At 38.9% G+C, this 20,546-nt stretch overlaps 1 protein-coding gene across 6 annotated transcripts in view; it reads left to right on the top strand.

Annotated features, from left to right (window-relative positions):
• Positions 1-1,120: 1,120 nt before the first annotated feature.
• The window catches only part of abhd18 (abhydrolase domain containing 18), a 50,600-nt gene continuing 31,174 nt past the window's right edge, over positions 1,121-20,546 (top strand). For 5 of the 6 annotated variants that reach the window (XM_055016337.1, XM_055016334.1, XM_055016332.1 and 2 more), the window contains exons 1-5: positions 3,125-3,261; positions 14,463-14,571; positions 18,723-18,807; positions 18,899-18,999; positions 20,307-20,382. In XM_055016337.1, the coding sequence (XP_054872312.1) occupies positions 14,480-14,571; positions 18,723-18,807; positions 18,899-18,999; positions 20,307-20,382 (354 nt within the window). In that variant the 5' untranslated portion in view covers positions 3,125-3,261; positions 14,463-14,479. Of the gene's footprint in view, positions 1,280-1,393; positions 1,504-3,124; positions 3,262-14,462; positions 14,572-18,722; positions 18,808-18,898; positions 19,000-20,306; positions 20,383-20,546 lie in introns of those variants that run through there. The other variant, XM_055016333.1, reaches the window with a different exon arrangement.

Genomic DNA, 20,546 nt, shown 5'->3' with positions numbered 1-20,546 from the left:
ATTTTTTAATAATGTTCAGAATTTCTTTCTCTTCCACCATTTGGAGAAACATTGAGTTGGGATTTCGTTCTATCAGTATATCCATACTTTTTCCAATTGATTCCCGTGACCTCATTCTCCTAGTCTCTTTTTGATTGTCTGTCTTTTTGTTTTGTAATTGTAATCATAGATAATAAAAACTGTAGATGATCACTGATGTCATTAATTAGAATACCACTTACTGTTTTATCTTCGATCTCGTTAGTGTATAGATTGTCGATCAAAGTGGCACAACTGAGTGTAACTCTGGCCGGTCTGGTGATTTTCGGAAGTAAACTCGAACTGTACATGGTATTTATAAATTCAACTGTTGCTTTATACTTCTGTGGATTTAATATGTCAATGTTGAAATTCCCACATATGAAAACTGTGGAGGACTAAAAGTGCCAAAATTAAATAAATAAATACATCATTAAATAATTAATATGTCATTAATTAATTAAAATTGGAATATGTCATTAATTAATTAAAATTGGGATTAAATACATAAATGTGTTATTAAATATGTAATTAATTAATTAAAATACCATTTAAGTAAAAAACATACATTATTATTTCACTAATTAATTAATTATTTCATGGTCCTTGTGTTGCAGTGGATCATGAATTTATTTTATCTGTCAGCCTCGCCAGTCAAAGTCGGTGGGCGGATCCTAACACCTGATTGGTTACCCTGCACATCAAGTCAAGGCAAATCGATTCCAGGTAATGGATTGATGCAGAGCTTGTGAACACATTCTGATACACTGGGTGGCGCTATTCATCTCTACGTTGGTCTGGATACTCTATTAAACAAAACTTTATTGGCAACCGCCAATTGGACTTGGTCCTCTACCCCAAATGTTGATACAACGCGGTGCAAGACAAAATTTCCTTTAGCACCTACTCGGCACGGTACGGCTCGCCACTACTGTACTGGACTCCGCTTGTCTCTGTTTAGTTGTTTTTCCATTACATTGAGTACCACCTCATTGTGGGTGGAGTCATCATAGCACGGCAGCCCGAAAGTCCCTTACTGTCATTTCTGTGCGACACAAATGCAACACAACAATGGACATGGAGGCGATCGTATACCTGCTGCTTGGTCTCTGGCTTTCTGTCAGATTCAAAGTAATAGAAGAGTCGGAGAAAGCTGAGAGCGGTGAGTCGAAACACTCAGGAGACACACAGGAGAGTTTGGGAGGCGATACAGCAGTATCAAGCCAAAGACAAGAGGATGCAAACTAGACGACATATGAGGGTAAGCAAATGCTAGTTCGCTAGCTATCGTGTATCAGTCCTGTGAACGACCCTGTAATGGCTGCAGTTTATCGCTATTAGGTATTAAAATATGTATGCTGTGTATGTGTTTCAGATGGCTCTTATGAGACTTCATGGGATTTACCTGAAGCAGCAGCACAATGAGCCTGCAGTGGCACAAAGTGTAGAGGAGGAGGGCAGAGATGTACAGGATGCACTGATGCAGTACGTGCCATGCAAAAGTTAAAAGTTATTCTTCTTGTTATACTTCTGTTTTTCGGTCCCCGGACCACTATTTTTTTGACGGGTGAGGTTGACAGTTAAAATAAATTCATGATCCACTGCAACAAAAGGACAATGAAATAATTAATTAGTGAAATAATAATATATGTTTTTTACCTAAAATGAATTGGTATTTTAATGAATTAATAACATATTTAATAACACATTTATGTATTTAATTCCAATTTTGATTATTTAATTACATTTAATTAATTATTTAATGATGTATTTATTTAATAACACATTTATGTATTTACTTCCAGTTTTAATTAATTAATGACATATTTGATTCCAATTTTAATTAATTAATGACATATTTAATAAATTATTTAATGATGTATATATTTATTTAATTTTGGCACTTTTAGTCCTCCATAGTAAACTTTGTTGCTTATTTTTGAAAACATACTCTCCATCCATTCACTGAAATTGTCAATATTCGTGGCTGGTGTCCTATATAGGCAGCTAATTATAATGTTATTTTCTTTACATATTTCAGTGGTTAGACATTCTAGTAAGTTATCAGCCGCAACTGACATTCTTTCAAGTATTCTGTGTTCCAGATTTTTATTCACATATATGGCAATTCCTCCCCTACTTTTGTTTTTCCGATTTAAGTTCCTTAATTCATAACTCTCCAGCTCAAAGTCTATTCCTTTTGCAGTATTGTTGTAGGTTTCTGTTATTGCAATTATATTAAAGTGCTGTGAAAATGTCTGTAAATATTCCTACAAGTTATTGAAGCTGGAGTAGAGGCTGCTGCTATTAAAATGGCTAATTGATAGTTTGTCCTTTGCTTTAATGTTCAGGTGGTATTGTTCTTCACTGTAGTAAACGCAGTTGTTGTTAATGCTATAGAAAAAATTATCATCTGGGTCTACAATCTGTTCCAAATCCTTTGTATTATATTCCGTGAATTCAAAAGTTCTCAGTTCCTGATGATTGTGCTCATTTATGCTCTCCGTTAAGTGCTTTATATCGCTTACAGACGTTGAATGAGTTTTATTGGTGTGTGTCATGGTCGTATGTATGGTTATCACATAATTGTCCAGTTCATAGTGTTCACTGATATGACTCTAGCTTTTCCATCTTCTTAATCTTAATCTAAAGCCACGCAAGATTTAATAGTCGTGGTTCCTTAAAATACAGCTAATAACGAAACTGCATGCTCTTACTTTGAAATGCGTTCTGAAAATAGAAGTGACAAACGATTTTCATTTGGACGGGTGGAAAGTTTGTCCCAGAACCCTGCACAAATCAAATGAATGTATTCATAGTTTTTTGGGGGGAATTTGTTTGTGTATTTGCAGGTCCATTTTATATTTTCAAATTCATTTTTGAGAGTTGACTTCTTTTTCATCTTTGCTATCTATAAAGGCATTGGATACAATTTGTTCTAAAAGAAACTGCACAGAAAAACTTTTTTTCTTTTACGTACATATATTTGCAGCTAATGATATGTTAAATATTAGGAATTATGACATGATTGTTGACTGGTGGTCTGGGACGCTATAAGGAGGTTTGAGCGGCTCAGCTTTATTTTGAACGTTGGGACCGGAGGTTTGTGCAGTTGGAGAGGAATCCTTCCAGGAACTTGACGTAGTGTCGCTCTTGTCATTTGTACTCTCGGGACGGTGGCTGTTAGCTAGCGGTTTAAACAAGCCCACATCGAGGATATCAAACGTTTGTGTGCAGTCTGAGGTAGTATAACGTTGCTCTTTCTGTGTGTGTGTCTGCCTCCCACTCCCCGTCTGTCTATCTGTCTCTGCATCGTCTGAAACTCTCTGTAATGAACGCACATAGCTACGTTAGCTAACTTAACGCTAGCATTAAGATGAACTTCAAACAGCAGTCAGACAACTGCTGTTCAGGCTATCTCAGAGCTGGTGGGTGCTGTACTGTCATTGGATTTCATACTCGTACATTGAAACAGTTACACAGTATAACGTTAGTTGCCGGCAGAAAGGTTACTTTAGTCACTGGTCTTCCTAACATTCTTACCAGCTCTGCGATGAATATAAGCTGTCAAAATGCCATTCGTCCATACCTAACTTTATCCCCCTTTCCCGCATTATACATAATTATGTTTTCTTTGCATTTCTATTACGGCACAAACTGAAGCCCCATTCGGACTGAGTATATGGCCAAAACATCAGAGTCATTCAGCCTGCCGTTTCGACAGGGATGTCCGCCAATAATTAGCCAGCGGCCGTTTACATTCTGTCCCTTCTCTGCTCGTGTCATTTTGGTGTGTGCAAGCATGGATGAAGGCTGGCATTCAGGTAAAACCAGGCTCACAAGTCACGTGCTTTAAATAATATATTTGATATAAATGTTTCATAGCGGATGCTTTGTTGCCAAAGAATGCTTAATATGTAAAATATGTTTAGGAGTGCTGTAAGTTGCACTGGGTCCAAAATTAAATAGTCCTTCACTATGCACATTCAAAAGTGAAGTCGTTCCACTGTACAAACATTACAGTCATGTCAGTAGATTAACTGTGTTCATCTAAATGTGAGCTTATTAGAGGTACCGTATTTTAGTAATCCTGTGCATATGTGTAACTTGGTGTGTACTTGTTGGTAAGACTACTGCCACAGTAGCTAAATTACATTATGGTTATTCCGTCTCAAAAGATCAGGTGCTTTCTGCTTGATTGTCTCTGATTTGCTTGAATTTTTAAAAAAAAAATCATTAAGTATGGACATTTAAATTGGTTTCTGTGAAATTTTAGATTGAAGTATCAGGTACTTTCCAAGACATCTTTTAAAAAATAAATTGCCTCTTGACTCACTTTCAGCATGCTGATTTGCACATTGAAATTTGAGGGTACGTTTTAAAGGCAACATGCCAGGAATTACTTAAAGAATATAATTTCTCAACATGCCATTGATTCAGAATTTGAAATATTGAACAAGTGCTTTTCTTTTTGCAGCTGTCAAGAAAAGTCCTACCCCAGCAAACATTACCAATAAAATAATGTTGCAAAAGTCAACTAGTAATATTTCTGAACCATGTGTAGTTGCACATCACACTAATATGAAGAAAAACATATAGATATTAATCTTAATACAAAATACTTGATCAGAAAAATGAAAAAGTTATTTTCATTGAACTTTTATAACTGATTGAGCAGGTGTGACAGGGTTACACTTTGAATACAGACATATAATGTAGTATTTAGTCACTTCAGACATTCAGCTTAGCACATTGACCTACGTATTGGAAGGGATGCTTTAAGGTAAATTCTTCAGGAATTCATGACATTGGTCTTGAAGGCCAAGGTTATTACTAATGGAACACAAATCAAGAGAATCCATTTGAATCCTATGAAACAGTTTCCACAATTATCATGAGATTGAATTTACCACTTCAGTCTTGCTCACATAAGCAGATCAGATGATGATTAAATATGTCAAGGCATGTAAATTCTCTACTCGAAAAAAATTCACTATTTAAATAGATCCATGTATGTAATTGTGTTTGTATTATGCTGATGTTCTCCAAACTGGTCAACCTGTTGTTGTGCAACAGGTTGAGCGGATGACCCATAAACAGGGGCTCTAGTCCCCTATGCAGTGGTCATGGTTCGAGTTCGACCCATGGCCATTTACTGCATGTCTTTCCCCCACTCTTCTCCACACGTTTTCTGTCTCTTGCTCCACTGTGCACTGTAATAAAAAAGGCCAAAAGAATTTTTTTTTTCATAGTTGTACTTGGGGAAACCTTTAAAAATTCCAGAACTCTGTTCTCCTTGGATTAGGCCAAGTGGCAATATTTTTGTTTTTGTTGTACAACTTGTCATACTTGCTCAATCACTTATTAAAAAATTATTTTTTTTTTTCATTTTTGTGACCAAGCACTTTATATTAAAAGTGCGCGTGTGCGTGCATGTGTCTGTCTGCGTGTGTGGGTGGGGGTAGGGGGGATCGTGACATCCAAGTACACGATTCAGAAAAATGCACTCACTGACTTCTGAATCCTCAACTTTTCAATATCTATTATTTATGTGCCCAAAGATGGGACATGACGGCTTCAATTTTTTTCACAGTTGAACTTAACTCACCCATCTTCAGAGACTATTTGATGGACTTGTCCAATATTCCGGAAATCAATGACACGATGAGAAATAACAGTGAAACCTTTAGGCTTTTGGGTTACTCTGTGTCCACTCAGTGAAGGTGGTTGCTTGACCACCTCGGAATCTGTTGAAACTTTGGAGGAATGGTCTTTGGCATCTGAAACTGACATCTGCCATTTTTAAAGCTGAAATTACAGCATTTCCATAATTCTTCACCCAATAAAAATTTTCAATAAATCATTTGCTTGTTGGAAATTGAACAAGCTGCCACTTTCAGATGCCCCTTCCATATTTTTTTTAAGTGTTTTCCCTAGAGTTTAATTTAGTATCTGATTTGTAATGACACTCTAGCCCTTGCTGTCAGACGTGTCACAGTGCCACCAAGCCTATCGCATTGCTTTTCTGTGGCTCGTTGCAAAGGCATTTCACCTTGTTTTCAACTTGAAATCGGTCTCATGGTGAAGGAGGTTGCAGGATTTTTTGTAATTGTTGGATTGGGCAGTGCACCATTGCTGAAGTAATGCAGCATATTACCCCACTGCAACTATTCAATTGATGTCAAAAATCATCAAGACCATCACAATCTTCTCTGTTTCCAAGGAAGATGTAGCAAAGAATACAGAAATGTTTAAAGTGCTATCCAAGCATGCACAGACGATCCTAGGCCCAAGAGACAACCACTGTTTCATCCGAGATGGATGATGGCCGAAGATCAGCAGTGTCTGGGCAAACTGAAGTATTGTTGTCCTCAAGCGCAGTGGAAGCCTCAGCTCCAAAGGTCCATCCATGTAGCCTGCATTTACGATGGAAAGTGGTGGCTAGGGTTGACATCTGAAACTGATCAGGAACATGAAGACATACAAATGGAGTTCATGCATCCCATATCCATCATTCAAGTGGCATGATTCTCATCAGGACATTTGCTGGGTTCCAGTTATTATTGTCCTGTGCTGCCATCCAGAACAACTCCCACAAGTTGGCAGTACACACTGGATCCTGCAACGACTCAAGCCTTTTATGAGTCATGAAAAATTCCTGTGTAGCAACAAATGAACTGGCCTCTTTTTTAAAAAAAATCTCTTCTGGCCTTACTGCGTACATGAGTTAATAAGTACCTTGGTGTGATTTTCAAATCTTTCTCAATGAAGGCCTGAAGTTGCTTTGTTAGTCAATCAGTGAGTTGAATTCCTTGCTTAAATTTATAATAAAAAAAAAAAATTAGCACAAAGGCATTATGGAAGGGCATTGAAACTTGACACACAAGTAAATGATATTTTGATCTCTTACTATTCTAAATTTCATCAACCTACCCATGATTCAAATGTCCATCTGGCCGTTGGGAATTACTTTTTTACCTGTGTCAACTTTGATTGGTCATAACTCTGAGTTTTACTGGCATGTGAAAGCTTTCTAAGCATTGGTAATGTCATTCAGACAGTATTCTCCCAATAACATTGATCAAATAGATTGTATGTATTCCAGATATATTTAAAAAAAATTGAAAATCCATCCAATTATTTGACATTTTTGAACAAATCCTGAATTTGAGAGGTCTTAAGCAAAACAGTGAGTCTTGATTGCCAGAATTTGCACACTCTAAGACATATACTTCAAGAGGTATGGATATCTGAAAGTTGCATCTCGTTCAATTTCCGACTCGCAAGTGATTTATTGAACATTTCCACTGGCTGAAAAATTATGATAATGTTGGAATTTCAGCTATAAAATTGGCAGATGTCAGTTTTAGATGCCAAAGATCATTCCTACAAAATTTCAACAGATTCTGAGATGCCCCCCCTAATCTTGCTGAGTTGACATGTAATGGCACTTTTATCTTTAATAGTTTCTGACATATTGTAGTTCCAACATAACCTTACATTTAATGCACAAAAAACACGCTGAAGTTACATAGATTAAATTACTAGAAAAAAATTAAAAACACTTTATCTCAGAAAGTGATAAATCAGACATAGCTGAGGAGAGATTCTTTGAAAATATGATGATTTGAGATGGAATGACTCATCAGTCCTCATCTTGCCAACTAAACATGTTGCTCTCTGTGCCACAATGTTATAATATTGATGTGCACATTTATAGCGAGAGTGCGGCGAATGCTTTGGACCTTTTCAGTATGAAATTGTCACATACTGTGTTTTCTTAACTCCTCTCAGCAAGAAAAGGATATGTAATTGGTCGTATTTCAAATCCTTGCTTAATTTTATTATGGTCTCTAAATGATAAAAATAAGGCAAATACAATGAAAGAAGGAAAGTGGTTGTCCTAGTAAATGTGCTGAATTGTGAAAGTCCTGGCAGCTCAAGACAGAGCGTTAGTAAGCTGTAGATTTCACTTTTGTACACAAGAGTTTGCTGTACTTTGCAGGGTGGGGGGATGGGGGATAGGGGAAAGGAGGACGATGGAAAGTGAGCGAAATTATTCAGAAAGTAAATCTGGCTAACGCTAATGTACTTAATTTGAAAAAGGAAAGATGGACTCGAATTATACAGGAGGAGAATATAATATGGTTATATATAAGAAAACGGTTTTGATAAAGCAAGGGTTGTGCAATGCGGAATCTGTTTTGCCAACCTACAGTGGACAGTTGTGGCTTAGGTAGTAGGTGGGTTGTCCACTGATAGCAAAATGTTTCACAAATTTTGCAAAACTTAGAATTTTCAATGTGATAGATTGCTACTTGGAGGTTGTTATTGTTTCACATCACAAAGAAAACAGTAATGCGTAGATCGAGACAGGGAAGGAAAAAGAAACCAGATATTAGCGGCCAATGAGAGGCCTATACCTAAATCCCAGTGGACTGAACTCTGGAAGTTGACAGGCCTGAAGATGGAATGGGACATTATTCTGTTTCTGCTTGACAGGTGGGTAAATATTAGTTTTGCTATAGTTCACCAAACCAAGATATGCTTTTTTGTGAAGCTAGCTGTAGTAATGTGAGAACTGTCCGGAGCTGATGTGCTTGCTGTAATCACATGCATCTAAAAAGGCATCTGTTGTGACTCAACATTTTATTTGGTTGCACTGGTATGCCTGACATTTAGGAGGTGTGTGTGTGTGTGTGTGTGTGTGTGTGTGTGTGTGTGTGTGTGTGTGTGTGTGTGTGTGTGTGTGTGTGTGTGTGTGTGTGTGTGTGTGTGTGTGTGTGTGTGTGTGTGTGTGTGTGTGTGTGTGTGTGTGTGTGTGTGTGTGTGTGTGTGGTTTTGGTATGCAGGTCAGCGTGTGAGTTGGGCAAAAAGCCATGCTTAACAGATAACATTTTGAGTCAAAATGTGAAAGCAGATGGTTTGACTTGGTTATAAATAATTTGCATTGTGTGCAGTAAGCTGGGCTGTGCTTATGCTAGCCCACCTCTGTCACTCTCTCTCAAACATGAAGAGCCGGAGAGTGCAGGGCCTCTGTTGAATTTCAAGGCTCGTTTCCCCATGTGCATGCTGTGTTACATCACAGATCAGTGATAGTCTCGTGCAGGTTGCTGTGATTTATTGCTCTGCTTCTCTCTGCTGGGCACTGTGAGCTCCTGCTTGCTGCTCCAAAAACCTATGCTAAAATGCTCAGCACTTTGACTCACAGGTGTTTCCGTTGGTTGCTGGCCAATAAGATTGAGTGACTGCTGATTTTAACTTAATGATATGTGTACAGATGAGTACTACATATATTATTAGGGTTGGGTGACATGGCCTAAAAAAAATCTCAGATTTTTTCACAGCGCTGTCATGTGACAATGTTGTGGTCCGCTAGTGACCGCCCGCCGTCCGTGGGATTTTCAGATGCGGTGCGTTGCCGTGCGGGAAAATCGCATCTAGTGGATACGTGCCTTTAGATCTGCACCGCTCACCGCCATGTTGTTTGTGTATAAAACATGGGGGGGTACGCACTCTGAACTACGGGAGCCCAGCAGGCAGGCGTTGGTGGCGGATGTTGATGAGAAAATCGATTTTCATTAAAACAAGTCGACATTAAGTACAAAGTCGAATTAATCGATGAAATCGATTTATCGCCCAGCCCTAGAGGCCAGTAAACAATTCCAGTCGGTGGTTTCAAAACAGCCCTGTGTCTGTCAATACTGCTTGGGGTCCATTGTTTAATGGTCTTAACTATTTTATCTGACGTAGGTAAGCTGGGGCAAACGAAATGCTATTATGGTCTGCAAAGCCGAGGGGAGGGAGGGAAACCGCTCTGTATGCATTGGGAATAGAACCATAGCATTTGTCTGTTTTGCCAAATCGTGTGGTACAGTCAATACACTTTTCAAATCCTTTAAGGGATTTGTCGATTGAACAGTGGTTAAAATCACCCACAAGAAATTTGGGAGCATCTGGAGAAATTGATTCTAACCTTTTCAGACTGTTCTTGACATGTTCAGTGGCAGCAGCAGCAGCTTTTTGCTTTGGGGTGTAAACCAGAATTATGAAAAGTTGTGGAAATTCCTGTGGGAGGTGGAACGGGCGGAGGGAAATGGCCAGCAGTTCAATGTCGGAGTTGCACAACTTTTCCCTGACCACAACAGATGTGCAATAATGTGCGCTGGTAAAGATACAGACCCCCCACCCCCCCTCCATGATGCTTTTTAATGAGTGTAGAATCTCTGTCAAGTCTTAAGGGTGAGCCAAAACCATCTATGTGCAGGGCGTCATTACTGTCGTTTTTATTTAACCATGTCTCGATAAATGCTAGAATTGATGCAGTCCGATATTCATACATGTGATTGACGTTGGCTTACAATTCATCAGTCTTGTTGGGTAGTGAGCGTACGTTGGCTAAAATGACTGAAGGAAGAGTCTGATGTTTCACCTTTCCACGCTTCAGTCTGGCTCTAACTCCTGCCTTTTTCTTCCCCCTCCGTGTTACCTTCTTTTTTTGGTGTGACGTGTCTGAATGTCCAGGTACATGTTTACGCTGTATCACCTCTGATAGCTCCTCAGTGAAGACAACTTGGTCGGACTGCAACAGCACCTGCAGAAGCAAATCTCTGGAATATGTAATCCGCGGTGTGTCCCGAAGGCTATATCCACTTGGTTGGCAGAAAAAATAGTCCATAAAGTGCAGCAGTGGCACTGTGATCCACAGGATCCTAGCGTAATCCATTGTCCAGTGTGGCGAAGCTAGTGCTAACTAGCACTAGCCTCGCTAGCTTCGGCGCTACAGCAAACTCCCACAGCATACAATAGACTCCACACAGTCGTTAACACGGGCACGAGTAATCCAAGGTGTAAGGGCCTGCATGCCACTGGCACTACGCTTAAAAAGTCTTTAAAAACAACAGCAGTGACCTGGAAGATTGGCTTTCTACTGAAACTCCTAGGAGCATTAATTAATTAATTGATTAATTATTCACAACATTTTAAAGTAGGAAATAAAACTATAGATAATATGGAAGAGGTAGTTAATACATTTAATAAATTCTTTATGGATGTTGGACCTAACCTTGCTGCGAAATTTACCAACGTGGAGAACTATAATTGTAATTTAATAGAAATAAATCCTATGACCATGTTTCTTAAGCCTGTTGATGAAAAGGAAATATTAGATATTGTTAAGGAGTGTAAAAATAAAACATCTAAAGACCATGATGACATAGATGTGAAAACCTTAAAAAGTTTAATCGAAGGCATCTCTAAACCTTTAACACATATTTGTAATTTGTCCTTACAAACTGGCCAATTTCCTGATAATATAAAAGTAGCAAAAGTGATTCCTTTGTACAAGGCGGGAGACAAACACCATTTTACTAACTATAGACCTGTCTCACTTTTATCTCATTTTTCGAAAATTTTAGAGAAGGTTTTCAATTCTAGATTAGATAGCTTCATTGAACAAAATAAATTACTCTCTTATAATCAATATAGTTTTAGGAACAACCACTCAACATCACATGCTCTTTTTGATATAATTGAGGAAATAACTAATGCAATACATAACAAGAAACATGCAATAGGATTATATATTGACCTGAGTAAAGCATTCCACACAATAAATCATGACATACTAATTAATAAATTAGAACAGTATGGGATTAGAGGTGTAGTGGGTGAACAGTTATCTAAAAAACAGAAAACAATGTGTGGAAATGGGCAATTATCAGTCCAGATGTTTGGACATTGTGTGTGGTCTTTGTCAAGGTTCTGTGCTAGACCCAAATCTGTTCAATATCTATATTAATGACATTTGTAAAACTTCTCAAATACTCAGATTTATCTTATTTGCAGATGATACAAATATATTTGCATCAGGGGACAATTTAGAGCATTTGTTACAATCTGTCACTTCAGAATTAATGAATATCAACAAGTGGTTCCGGCAAAATAAGTTATCATTAAATCTAAATAAAAGCAAAATTATAATATTTGGTAATTGTGAAGCTAATGTTCAAGAAACTGTCCAGATAGAGGGTGTAGATATAGAGAGGGTTCATGAAATTAAATTCCTTGGAGTCATTATTGATGATAGAATTACTTGGAAACCTCATATTAAATATATCTCTACAAAAATATCTCGAAGCATTTCAGTGATTGCAAAAGCAAAACACATTTTAAATAGCAAAACCTTACATATCTTGTTTTGTTCTCTGATCTTACCTTATTTAAATTATTGCACTATGGTATGGGGCAGTACATACAGAAGCACGTTAAAACCAATATTCATACTCTAAAAAAGAGCTGTCCGATTAATACATAAGGTTAATTTTCTTGAACACACAAATTTATTATATTTAAAATCAAAAATTATGAAATTTTATGACATTGTGGAATTTCAAGCTGCATACTTTTAATTCAGAGCAAGGAAAAAATTGTTACCATGCCAATTACAGAGTAAATTTCAAGAACGTGTTGGTGGTTATAAATTACGAGAAGAATTAAATTTTAGGGTATCAAAACATAGAACAACAATGAAAAGTTTTAGTCCTACAATAAATGGGATACGGCTGTGGAATAAACTTGAGATGGAACTGAAACAATGTTCAAACATCAACCAGTTTAAATATAAATACAAGCAAAAAATTTCTGGAAGGTATAGTGAAGATGAGCATAATGACCACTAGGGGGCACAGTAGTATCAATTTGCAAACGATTAATTGATGTATAGTGTTGAAGTTAACTGTCTTTTGCCTAAGCGATATTATTGGTGGTGAATTTGTTTTTCATTGAATATTTTTCATGGAACTGATTGGAATGAGTGAATGAATTTAGGGGTGGGATTAAATAAGTTTTAACTTCTTCCCACTCCCTTTCGAACATGTTGAAGTTTTGTTTTCCTCTCATTCTCCTTATATGAGAAGCATGATGTACTGTTTTAGTTGTTTTTGTGAATCATTCATTGAATGTTTTTAAATTACATGTTCAAAATAAATAAGTAAATAAAGAATAAATCTAAGCCACACATTCACTTCTTAGAATATACAGTTTAATAACAGTCAGATCTGCTTGTGCCCTAATAATTTCGTAGTGACATCAATCAGCCTGACATTCACACAATATGCAATTTTTTGCAGCTTTCCCTCCCTGCTTTCGGTGCTGCAGCGGTGTTGTTTTTATTTTATATTGTATGTTTAAAATCCTTGTATTTTTCTAGTATTATAATATGCTCATTAGATCTGTTCATATTTGTAATTGGTCACCCATTATCATCGCTGCGTTTTTCATATCATACAATACGATGCCATAAGCCTGTCTTAGTTCCACAGTGGAGAAATTTGTATTGTTACAGCAGCAAAGGGGATCGTGTAAACATCTAAGAAATAGCAGTAGAAAATTAAGATAAACTAAATAGCACTGTTCAGATTGTTTAAATTTCTGGATGTGGAAATAACAATGCTGCACATATTAAAAGCATTGCACAGATTCTTTTATGAGTAGAAATACTAATGGAGAAGTATTAATGTTGCAAAGATTTTGTCTATATTGAACAAATTTGTCCAAAAGTATTCATAAGTGGTATCCGACCAGTCCAGTTTATTGTTTAGGTGATATTCAGGTACTTATTAAGATGTCACTATCTCAATGTCCATTGCCTGGGTGTTCACTGGTGTTGGGTGAATAAGTTTGGCCCTGCGGGAGTCCCCACCAGTTCTTTGATTTGCTGTTTGTTCATAGGAAATCCAAAGGAATGTTTGAATTGTTGGGTTCTCAGTTCAAAATGTGTAATGTCTTCTTCCGACTATGTCAAGTGGCATATAAATAAAATAAAATTGAATTGGTTTCCCCAGGGGGCTGTGCAGTGGCGTGGTGGTTAGCACCTTCGCCTTGCAGCTAGAAGATCCCCGGTTCATGTCCCGGCTTTCCCGGGATCTTTCTGCATGGAGTTGCTTTACTTGTCCTTTGTGTGACCACAGAGGTCACAGCTTCTGACTGTAGAAAGATTCATTCCAACATGTAATGTGAGTTTGCACTTTTAAATATAATTTGCCCAGCTTTCAAAGCTAACGTTGTTAACATTTTATAAATAGACAAAAAAAACTGGCACACTGCCAAACATTTTAGGTGGAACCCATTCCAGGAATGTTGATCCCTCTGTGTCGACATTAATAGATATCTGTCATTGTTTTGATCACGTGGTGTACAGAACAGAAGTAGTCTTATCCTGAGCCCAATCTCATACTGAACTGTTTGTGATGAACTGGATGGAAACCTCATACCTATAAAAAATGTTTTTGATCTCTTTTTAGCTTGTTGTTGTTCTAGCTTGATTTCAGCTATTGCATTGGGAAGGTAATATGCATTGAGCAAGGACATACAAGAGTCTGACTTTTAACTTCTATGTTATGAAAATTATTTTCTTCACTTGAAGCACGTGTCACTTTCTGTAGATGCTGGGGGCTGGTCCATGGCTGTGAGTCGACTGGATGTATTTTACAGAAGACTGCTCCTCACCAAACTCTTCATTGGGGGATGGGGAAAGCCTGAAGACCTCAAGAGGTATGGAAGAAGGAGAGCAGAATGGAATAGAAAACAGCAAAAAATGTCAGGCTTGTCTGTAAAATCAAGATAGAGGATCCCTCAGAGGTCCTTGGGCGTCTGATAGATCCATTACATCTTGGCCTCCCAGGGCCAATATTAATCAGACTTTTATTGGTAAAATTACTTAAAGAATACATGTTTACTTTGCTCCTGCTCAGTAATATAAAAATGAATATATGGACATGAGTACATACTGTCATGTTTTTGATTAACTTTACGCTATACTGTGTCATTGGTGTTAAGGAGTATAATGCAATTCAGAGCAAGGTATCATCCACAGCAGGGTAGTTTTGGCTTACTACTTGCAGGTACTGCTCTCTTACTGTCTTGACATCGCTGCACACACTTTTTGGATTTATGGGCCATACAAACAACAATAGTAATTTTTTTGCTATCGCTTTTCATACATCATGTCTGCAATTTTTGCTGAAGTGCTAAATCTGCTATTTTTAAGGTAAGAAAGAGTAAGGTAAAACTTAATTTATCCTGAAGAAAATTATTTTTCCAGATGTTCTGAGAAAACAAAATGATATGTAAGAAATGCAGTGCTCAATAGAAAAAAATTAAGATATACAGTTGTGCGCATAAGTTTACATGCCCTGGCAGAATTTGTAAAATATGTTCCATTCTTTCATGAAAACATGAATGATCAGCGCAAATACAATTTCGTGATAATAAATAACTTTGTCTGACCACTAACCCTAAATGAAAGAAAAGTTTTCCATGATCAAACATATTTCGTCAAAACAAATATTTCACAAATTTTGTCAGGGTATGTAAACTTACGAGCACAACTGTAAGTACAATACATTACTGACAATACAAAGCAATGCTGGCAATGATTTTGAAAAAATTTTATTACACATGATAATTAAAAACATGTAATCAAAATATTGCAAATGAAAATGGTATGTTCCACACAATAGGACTCTGGATTTCCACGACCAGGATGGGTGGAGTTTACATTTTGCAGTCCTTGTACTCCAGATGTTCTATTTGCAGATTTGTCATGAGGCCTACCTGTGTGTCAGAAGTATGACTAGATTGTGAAGACCTTGTTTGTTCCTGTTTTGGGTCGTTATCTTGCTGAAGGATGAACCCCTGACCAACTAGGCGCATACCAGAGGGTGCTGCATGCAGAATGCTGTGGTCGCCGTTTTGGTTCAGGGTGCCTCTCACTCTGGGCTAGTCAAGTCAAGTCCAGCAAAACAGCCCCAGACCATCACACTTCCTCCTCCATGTTTGACAGTTGATGTCACACACTGAGGAACCATCCTTTCTCCTACTCGACGGCGTACAAAAGTCCTGTGTGATGAAACGAAAATTTCAAATTTTGATTCATCAGTCCATAATGCCTTCTTCCAGTTTTCAGTAGTCCAGTGATGGTGTTTCATGGTCCAGGCAAGCCTCTTTTTCTTATTCTGACATCTTAGCAATGGCTGTCTTGCCTGAAACTTGACCTGTCAAACCTTCAACTTGAAGTCTTCTCTTCACAGTTGAAACTGAGACTTGCTCACTAGCTCATTAATGAGCTGTGCTTGAAGCTGTCACGTGAGCCGCTTATCACGCAAACTGCTGACTCTCAGAAACTTGCCTTCTGATTATGTTGCGGCTTTGGGTCTTCCAAGCCTCTTCCTGTCAGAGTTTCCCCTAGTTTCTGAGTGCCTTTTGATGGTGAAGAAAACTGTACTCAATCACACCTTGACTTTCTTCGCAATTTCTCTGTAGGAAAGACCCACATTTTTAATTGTTATGATGGTTTGTCTCTCTTCTATTGTTAAATTCCTTTTCCTCACCATTTTTGTAGCAACACATTACTTTCTACAGTACAATACTGTTCAAATAATGCTCTCGAAGGTATGGTCCCACAGTGTGTTCCAGCACACCTTACACACAGTGTGTTGTAAGGAAAGAAAAATTGGGGTTTAGTAATAATGATACAGAAAGTTCTAAAACTTTTGACTGGTAGTATGTGTACAGGTATGGCATGGAGGATAATGCATCCACATTTCTGATGTTGCAGTCAAAATTGTTATGGAGAAAAAAGAAAAGTGTTAACATGATGTTTTTACACATGGCAGCTGTAAGAGAACAGTGTTACATTGTGTTGATTGATCTAACCAAACTAACTAAAGAAAGAAGATTAAAAAATTCTGTCAAAGACTATTAGATCCGAATGTAATTGTGTGGACAGAATTGAACCAAACATACTCTATAAGAACTATGATGAACTACAAAGCAACACAGATGCCTATGGTGAGTGCTGACATCTCTCTGGCCGACGAATTGAACAACTTTTTTGCACGCTTCAAGGCTCCCAGTTGAGAGGCGTGCATCGTGCCCGGCAGAGAGGAGGACATGCGCACTGTGATGGAGCATGACGTGAAGCTGATGTTTCAACACATGAATAGTAACAAAGCTGCAGGACCTGACGGTATATCAGGCAGTGTCCTTAAAACCTGTGCCAACCAGCTTTCACCGGTGTTCACGGAAATATTCAACTTCTCGCTCTCCCAGTGCATCATCCCCAGGTGCTTTAAGCAGTCTGTCATCGTTCCTGTCCCCAAGAAAGGCAAGCCCGGCCGTCTGATTGACTACCAGCCCAGTGCCCTTTCCTCTGTGGTGATGAAATGAAACTTCATCACCTCCTCCCTACCTGCCTTCCTGGACCCCCTACAATTTACATACTGACCAAATAGATCTGCAGATGATGCCATCAGTCACCTGTGACATACAGCCCTGGCCCACCTGAACACTAGGAATAGGAATTATGTGTGAATGCTCTTTGCGGACTTCAGTTCACCATTCAACACCATAGTCCCCTCCAGACTGGTCACTAAGCTGGAGAGTCTCACCCCTTCCCTGTGCAGGTGGGTCTGCAGCTTTTTGACCAGCAGACCACAGGTGGTTTGAGTGGGAAAACGCCTGTCCCCTTCAACCATCGTGAACATCGGTGCCCCCCAGGGGTGTGTGCTGAGCCCTCTGCTGTACTCACTGTACACTCATGACTGTTTGTCCACATCAGTCTCTAACACCATCATTAAGTTTGCTGATGACACAGCAGTGGTGGGTCTCATCTCCAACAACAGTGAAGAGGACTATTTGACGGAGATCACCCACCTGGAGGACTGGTGCAGAGACAACAGGCTCCTCCTGAACATCAGCAAGACCAAGGAGCTGATTGTGGATTACAGCAAGAAGCAGCAGAGGACATACCACCCACTGAGGATCAGCGGGACAGAGGTGGAGAGCTTCAAGTACCTGAGTGTTACCATCACGCAGGACCTGATGTGGTCCTGTCACATCAACATCTTGGTGAAGAAAGCTCAACAGCATCTCTACCACCTTTCATGCCTGAGGGACTTTAAGCTCCCTCTCAAGGTGCTCAGGAACTTTTACACTTACACCATTAAGAGTGTGTTGGCTGGGAGTATGACCACCTGGATGGGCAGCAGCACCTAGCAGGACTTCTTGGCCGTGAGGAGGGTGGTCCACTCGGCTGACCACACCATCAGAACCACCCTCCCCAACCTGCAGGACATTTACAACAAATGATGCAGGTTAAAGATAGGGAAGATTGCAAGTGAGCCCACCTGCCCCAGCCCAGTCACAGACTGTTCTCTCTGCTGCTGTCAAGGCGGCATTACCGCTGCCTGAAGGCAAACGCAGAGAGGATGAGGAGGAGCTTCTTCCCATAGGCTGTCCGCCTGCTGAACCTTAAACAACAGGCTAAACAAACAATCAAACCTGCAAATTCTGTTCAATATCCTGTTCACCCTTCGCCTTTTAGATATATATTGTTATATATTTATATATATTGTGCTATTTGACCCCTTTGATTTATTTATTTATTCTTTGGACTTTTTTAGCCTTTATTGTAGACAGGAAATGTGGGGACAAGAGTCAGGGAAGGACATGCAGCAAAGGGCCATGAGCCGGAATCAAGCCATGATTCCTGCGTCGGGGACAATAGCCCCTATTTTATAGCTCAACCAGTTGAGCTATCTGGGCGATTGTCTGTCTGTCTGTCTGTCTGTCTGTCTGTCTGTCTGTGAAATAGTTGGGTCTGTTCTGATATAAAACTGATTCTTCCTTCTTGTGTTTTACAGAATCTTTGAGTTTCGTAAGATCATTGGAGACAGAGAGAAGTGCAAATCTCTGGTACCTATGGACTATCCAGTTTACATAAACAAGGTGCTCCCTCTTCTTTGGTCATTAGTACTGTAGATATTTTTTTAGAATCTAATGTTTCTTTGTTTTGTTTTTTTTTTGCCTTTGTGTCCAGACAGAGGATCTCACTGACTGTAAGGTCCATGATGGGTTCTTTATGTCTCCTCTGGAACACTTAGTTCCTGGAATCCTGCCACCAGAAGCTGTTAAAGCCAGGTAGTTAACATGGTCATATATACTACAACTGTAATGGGAGGATCGTTCTCTTTCTAGTGAAGTACAAGCTTATGAAAATCGCAATTACAAAAACCTGAACAACAAGTTGCAACAATAAATAGAATGCAGTTAACAACAAAGCATTTTAGTCAAATATTAATGCAGTGAGTAGAAACATTGAAAGAGGTGCTGCAAAAATGCTTTGATAAATACAGTGAGCTATTGTAAACAGTTTTTTAAGAAATTACAAGTGTAATTGCTGAAGGCTGTCGGAACTTTCATGTAGTTGCTAGAGATTGTACAGTTCTGCACATGTAAGGGATATTTACAACAAATGATGCAGTTTAAAGGTAGGGAAGATTGCAAGTAAGCCTACCTGCCCCAGCCCAGTCACAGACTGTTCTCTCTGCTGCTGTCAGGGTAGCATTACCGCTGCCTGAAGGCAAATGCAGAGAGGATGAGGAGGAGCTTCTTCCCATAGGCTGTCCGCCTGCTGAACCTTAAACAATAGACTAAACAGTAAATCAATCCTGCAAATTCTGTTCAACATCCTGTTCACTTTTCACCTTTTATATATATATATGTGAGAGAGAGAGAGAGAGAGATCTCTGTCTGTCTGTCTGTCTGTCTGTCTGTCTCTCTCTCTCTCTCTCTCTCTGTCTGTCTGAAATAGTTGGATCAGCTATGGTCACCAGGTTTCAGGTATCGAACTTGAAACCTGGTGACCATAGCTGTGGCCACTCAGACACAAGTCCGTACCATTGCCGTTAGAAAGATAACCAGGGGAGCTGGTTCATGACATCTATCCTGCTGTCATTCCTTATTGAGACACACTGAAGCTGCAATTACAACTGCAGCCATGGAATGACATCGCTGTCACTGTTATTGTGTCTGTAACCATGGCTTCACTTTGCTGTTATGATTCTGGCTGTTGCATATTCATTTTTAATGGATTTAAAACTGAATGTATTTAGTGGTTGTGTGTATTTTGTGCTGTATTGAAGCTGCTGAACTGCTGTGGTGTGTTAAGGCATCTGTCATAGAAGCAGTGCAGGTTCAAATAGTGGTGCAGCTCGACATATCCATAGCAGCATATACTGAACCACTGCAGTCGCTAAAGCAGTAAGAAGTAGCAATTATACCCATCACAGTGAGGCAGAGCAGCTTCAGCTGTGTTCATAGCCAGTTACTACTAGTCACTACTACTATTACTAGATTGTTACTTTTATCTTTAGCTTTCTCACAGAAGCATAATTTACAAGTCGTACCACTCATAATGTGAGTCCTTAAAGTGTGTGTTGTTTCAGGTTCCAGTTTATAGTTCCCAAGAAGTGGCAGAGGAACAGACCAGTATGCATCCACTTAGCTGGGACTGGAGACCATGTAAGTTTCTTGAGCCTTTAGCGTCAACAGTACTTGAATATGAATGGACACCCCATTTAAACCAGATCATGCTGAATGAGATACAGTCATGAGTATTACAGTTGATATTCAGATTTTGATCTTGTTCCTTGTGTTGAAAGTCTTCTCTATCAGTATGTATTTTT

This window comes from Amphiprion ocellaris, chromosome 13, assembly GCF_022539595.1.
Source record: "Amphiprion ocellaris isolate individual 3 ecotype Okinawa chromosome 13, ASM2253959v1, whole genome shotgun sequence".
Taxonomy (NCBI): domain Eukaryota; kingdom Metazoa; phylum Chordata; class Actinopteri; family Pomacentridae; genus Amphiprion; species Amphiprion ocellaris.
This window is presented reverse-complemented; position numbering and strand designations above follow the sequence as displayed.